The sequence below is a fragment of the Nanorana parkeri genome, unplaced genomic scaffold (genome assembly GCF_000935625.1).
Source record: "Nanorana parkeri isolate BGI_ZX_2015 unplaced genomic scaffold, ASM93562v1 scaffold538, whole genome shotgun sequence".
Lineage (NCBI taxonomy): Eukaryota > Metazoa > Chordata > Amphibia > Anura > Dicroglossidae > Nanorana > Nanorana parkeri.
This window is the reverse complement of record NW_017306806.1, coordinates 937,271-942,917: the sequence shown is the minus strand read 5'-3', so window position 1 is coordinate 942,917 and position 5,647 is coordinate 937,271. Positions and strand designations below refer to the sequence as shown.

Genomic DNA, 5,647 nt, shown 5'->3' with positions numbered 1-5,647 from the left:
ATCATCCCCACATCTAGACTGTAGGTGTCTCCGCCCTGGTGCAAGAGTGGGCGGGCTCTTGGGAGGAGTTATGCAAATATCAAAATGTCTTATTGGGTGGCTGTCAGTCTGGAGGAGTGGGCGGTACATGGCAGGATGTATTTGCATGCAGAACGCCCACCTGTGATGCTGAGCCTCCATGATTGACAGAACTGAGATCCATTGAATGAAAAGGGGCGGGACCAGGGACATTCATGCTGGGGAGGAAAGCGCTAGATGATGCTGGACGTCCTCCAACCAGGAAATGAGGCGGAGCTCTATCTGACTTGCTGCGGCTTCTAATGCAATATTGTGAGGAGCTCAGAGGTCTGATAGAAGACTGAAGTGGCATCCTCCTCTGACAGACGGCAGCGGCACTGTGCATGGCCGGCGGCTCCCAATCCCCGGCTGTGACTGACAGCTCCGGCACTGGGACCCTTCAGAGCGGTTCCTTCTCGGTCACGTGATCACCGTGTCAGCTGTGACAGAAGAGTCACATGTCTCACATGGCAGCGCTCACTGATTCAATACTGTAACTGTCAGACAGATTTACCGTATTAAAAAAATACATTAGAAGAAAATAAACATTTTTAATTTTGCATATTTATCTATAATAATAATAATAAAACAAGAGCAACAATGTATCAAAGAGAAATCCGGGGAAGTTCCTAAAATAATAAAAAATAAAACATTTCTGTGTGCAAATTAATCAAATTAACCGATCCATTCTGATCACGTATCAATAATCTCTGATCAGCTCCTGATATGTGGCGGGAGAACCGAAGGTGGTCATTGGTATTGAACTGTAGAAAGTCATGGGAAAAAGAAGTCGCAGTCACAAGACCCTCTGCAGCTCCTCTTATCTCCCTGTTGTCATTGACGTCCATCATATAAAAGGACAAGAAACCTGGGGGCGGAGCTGACCAATCGGTGAGCCTTCCACACAGAGCCCGCCTCTATGTCTCCTGACTACTGAGGCGAGCTGACCCCGGCTTGTGCACTGTTATCACATGCTGGCTTTGGTGACCCCAGGCTGTGACAGGTACACTTTAAGGTCACCAATGGTCGTTTCCCTGCCATGTGCCCCTGAAGCAGAACTCGGGCCGGGCTCTGGACCTTCAAATACTAGAAAATGTTTAAAAAGCAGTAAATTTGCATTGAAAAAGGGTCTTGTGTGACCTCTGCAGCTGCAGTAAGAGTGGAGTGATGCATCCAGCTCGTCCTGACCCCCCACCCCTTCCCTCCAGCATTGACTCAGCAGTTCATTTGGGGTGCCATTCAAAAGATCCCCCCAGTCTCCCAGGCTGGAGCGGATCCTCAGCCTGGGGTCCAGTGCTGGGCTGCTGTGCTGTGACGGAGCTCCATCCATGTGCAATGCTGGTACAGCTCCATTGCGCGTCCTGTAGAGGTGCCGGGGGCCAGAATTTGACGCCACTCCGGTCCAGGCACCTCTACAGGACATGTGAGGCAGCTGCATGTATGGGTGGAGCTCCCTCACGGCCATAGCCCCCATTCCATCCCATCTCAAGCTGACACTCGGCACCGGGCAGCATATTTTGAATGGCTGTTTGGATCAAGAACCGGCAGTGCTGCAATAAGGGGAGACTGAGGAAGACACGCGGCGACCCACTGAACACGGGGGCGCAACCCATTGGATGAGAACCAAGCTATTGGATGATCCTCGGCTCCATCTAGTGGCCATCACGTGCTATTTCCTGATATTACATTTTTCATTTTCATGGGGTGCAGTTTATAGAGGCCGGGAACCCCCCTGGAGGGTCACATGCACCTCCCCCCCACGCAGGAAAGACACTGCACTCCGCAAACTGAAGGCTCTGACAGTGCCGGGCACGGCCCTCCTCCAGCCCTCCCCCGGCCAGACACCGTGTTTCCCCCGAAAGTCGAAAATAAGACCTAGTGTCTTTTTTCGTGCAAAAAAAAAAATAAGACACTGTCTTATTTTCGGGGAAACACGGTATGTCTCCTGAGATGTGATTTGTAATCTTTTATTGTCTCCACGCGCTGCAAGGTTGTGACCGCGGTGGAAGGTGCAGCAGCAGGTGATGGGCAGCAGTGCAGAATGGATGCAGACGGTGATCACAACACACGGCTGTGCTACATGAATGGAGACCCCGCCATGCCTGTCTCTGGCCCCAGAACTGCAACATGAAACACGCGTGTTGTCACAAATATCAGTATTACTATATCCACGTGTATGGTCCGGGAACACGGGTTACCGGTATGATCTGACCCCCGCACTCTATACACTGTGCTGTATATTATATACTCCTGACCCCTGCACTCTATACACTGTGCTGTATATTATATACTCCTGACCCCTGCACTCTATACACTGTGCAGTGTATTACATACCGCTGTGATTGGAGGAGGGGTGCAGGAAGCGGCCGCTGTGATTGGAGGAGGGGTGCAGGGAGCGGCCGCTGTGATTGGAGGAGGGGTGCAGCGAGCGGCCGCTGTGATTGGTGTGTTATAGCCAGAGCTCAGAGACGGACAATCTCCATCGTTGCTCTTCGATTCTCACTAGCCGGAGTTCAGCTTTGGTGAGGCGCTCTGTCTCCCTCTGGCGTCACTCTTCGGGTATTGCAGTGTCTGTCTCTTTCGCTTTGCGGCTCTCTGACGTCATCATTGCGCGCCTGAAGTCCCACACACGTGGTACACATGGAGGGTTTGGTTTCTCTGGCGGCTGAGCTGCACCGGGTGGAGGCGCTTAAATTCGGTCAATTTCTGCTGAAGAGCGGCATCTCCTCCCCGGTGTACTTCGACCTGAGAGTCATCGTGTCTCACCCGGCCCTGCTCAGCCAGGTGAGGGGACAGCTATGGAGGGAGGAGGAGGGGATCATATGAGGGGTGTATAGAGAGATGGTGGTGAGGGGGAGAACGTATGAAGGGTGTACAGGGAGGAGGAGGAGGAGGGGATCATATGAGGGGTGTACAGAGAGATGGAGGGGAACATGGGAGGGGTGTATAGTAAGTACAGAATCAACCAATCTCTCACCCACATAAGTTACATCAATAAAACTATTTTTGGTTGCTATGGGTTACGGTTCTGATCAATCTGATTGTCTCCTCCCCCCCTGCAGGTAGCAAATCTTATCTATCAGACCTCCCAGGATGCCGGCATACAATGCAGCACAGTGTGCGGAGTGCCATATACTGCCCTGCCACTCGCCACCCTGATCTGTGCCAAGCACCAGGTGCCCATGCTGATCCGCAGGAAGGAGGCCAAGGACTATGGTGAGCCGCTGTCATGGCCAGAGGGGGGTGCTGCAGTCCTCTCTGGGCTCACCACGTCGCACAGTCTGTTGTCGTGTCCGTCGGTGATGTTTGAATAAAATGCTTCCAGGAGATGGAATGTTTATGCTGCTTTTTTGTCCCGAGGAGAGAGATTTAACCTCTTGCCGTCCGCCCGTTGTGAAAAAACAGACGGACGGCGGACTCACATGGGCGAATTGCCGTAATTAGATGGCTTTTTTTTCTGCTCGCGCGCGCCCCCTAGCGCACGCACACGGGAAGAAAAAACCCGCCCATTCTTTACAGCCGTTACCCCCCCTCCTCAAGTGCCACTGCCGCCATGAGTGCCGCCCCCTCCTGACCCCTGCCATTGCAGTCCCAACCCAATGCGGCTCCTCCCGGACACCTGATTTCCCCCTATATAATAGCAATAACAATAAGTGTAAAAAATAAAATAAAAAAAGTTTTAAAAAAATAAGTCGCATATTAAAGAAAAAAAAACACCTGAATTGTTAAGTCCCCCCCACGTTTACGCACGTTCGATGCGCCAGCGCGCGAAAATGACAATTGAGCTACACATGTTTCATATCGCCGCGAGCCTCGGAATGAGAGCAATAATTCTCGGCCCATCAATCACCGATAACACTAAATTTGTGAGCGGTAGAAGCTTTTAAACGCGTCGCCTATGGCCAATTTTGGGTATTGTAGTTTTTTGAGGTTTCGTGCGCGCAATTTTAAAGTTTGACATGTTTTGGTGTCTTTTTACCCTACGCGACCCCGACTTTTATATTTTACCAAAAAATTGAGTAAATATAAATGTTTTATCATTTTAATATAGGGGAAACCGTTTGGGGGAAAAAAAATTGGTAATTTTTCCTTAATATAGTAAAAAATAAACCCCACCCCCGGTGCTGATTAAATATCACCATAAGAAAGCTCCGTCTGTCCCAAAAACATGGTATAAAATTAATTTCAGTTGCATGACGGAATAAATGTCAGTCGGAGTACCGCAGCGCTGAACACTGGAAAATGGCCGGGACAGGAAGGGGGTCTAACACCGCGGTCTTCAAGTGGTTAATATCAGGACTCTAAATTCTACAACATGAAGTCAGAACAGTAAAGTAACCTCTTAAAATGGATGTAAAACTTATCACCTAAAAATCAAATAATCTTGAAAAGTTCCTTTTTTAAATATTTTTATATCTGCAGATTTCATTAAAATAATCCCTGGTGATCCTGCCATGGAGCTCCTTGTTTAGGTACTTCCTGTTTTAGGGCGACAATGTATGTCCCTGTCTCCTTATGGTTCTGCTGTGTTGTCACTCTGCCACATGGGCTTCCAGTGGAGACTACAAGTGCACTGACATTGTCCACTGTTGTCACCATCAGGAAACCCGCCCTGAGAAATGCCAGGCAGCCATCTCCCCTCTGATCAATGTTTATAAACAATGTTACTTTGTATCTCTCTATCTCCTCTGATCAATGTTTATAAACAATGTTACTTTGTATCTCTCTATCTCCCTCTGATCAATGTTTATAAACACTGTCAGATCACCTGGGTTTCTTTAGAACTTTGTATAATGTTGTTACTATTTTTTCCTGTCATTTTACAGGAACGAAGAAGCTTGTTGAAGGGACGATTGTCCCCGGAGAAACTTGTCTGATTATTGAAGATGTAGTGACCAGCGGCTCCAGCGTTTTGGAGACGGCGGAGGTATTGAAGAAGGAGGGTCTCCAGGTGACGGATGCCATCGTCTTGGTGGACAGAGAGCAGGGTGGTCGGGAGAGGCTGGCCGAGAACGGTATCCGCCTCCATTCGGTCAGCACTCTGACACAACTCCTGAACGTCCTGCAGCAGCTGGGGAAGGTGGACACGGAGATGGTGGAGAACGTCCGCAGGTTCATCCAGGAGAACAAGGTGATCGAACTTCCATCTGCCCCAGTCAAGAAACCTTGTACAGCCCTGAGCTACTCCTCCCGTGCTGCCCTCTCGGGGGCTCACCCGCTGGCCCGGCGACTCTGCGCCATCATGGAGAAGAAGAAGAGTAATCTCTGCGTATCGGCCGACGTTACCGACTCTGCGAGTCTTCTCCGGCTGGCTGCAGAGCTGGGACCGTCCATCTGCATGCTGAAGACTCACGTGGATATTCTGATAGACTTCACACCTGATGTCTCCGCCCAGCTCCGAGCGCTGGCCGATCAACATGACTTCATGATATTCGAGGATCGAAAGTTTGCAGATATTGGGAACACCGTGAAACACCAGTACGAGGGTAAGACTCTGCAAATCCATCGGTTTCTATAACTCAGAGCAGACTGGATACGTCCCCAAACAGTTCATCCAATGACGACATTATGACTCCTGGTGTCCCCCTGC

The 5,647-nt window shown here is 49.9% G+C and overlaps 1 protein-coding gene across 1 annotated transcript in view; it reads left to right on the top strand.

Annotated features, from left to right (window-relative positions):
• The first annotated feature begins 2,673 nt into the window (after positions 1-2,673).
• UMPS (uridine monophosphate synthetase) overlaps positions 2,674-5,647 on the top strand; it is a 6,414-nt gene continuing 3,440 nt past the window's right edge. Inside the window, exons 1-3 of the mRNA XM_018561702.1 lie at positions 2,674-2,841; positions 3,120-3,273; positions 4,884-5,543. Of these exons, the coding sequence (XP_018417204.1) occupies positions 2,698-2,841; positions 3,120-3,273; positions 4,884-5,543 (958 nt within the window). The 5' untranslated portion in view covers positions 2,674-2,697. The remainder of the gene's footprint in view (positions 2,842-3,119; positions 3,274-4,883; positions 5,544-5,647) is intronic.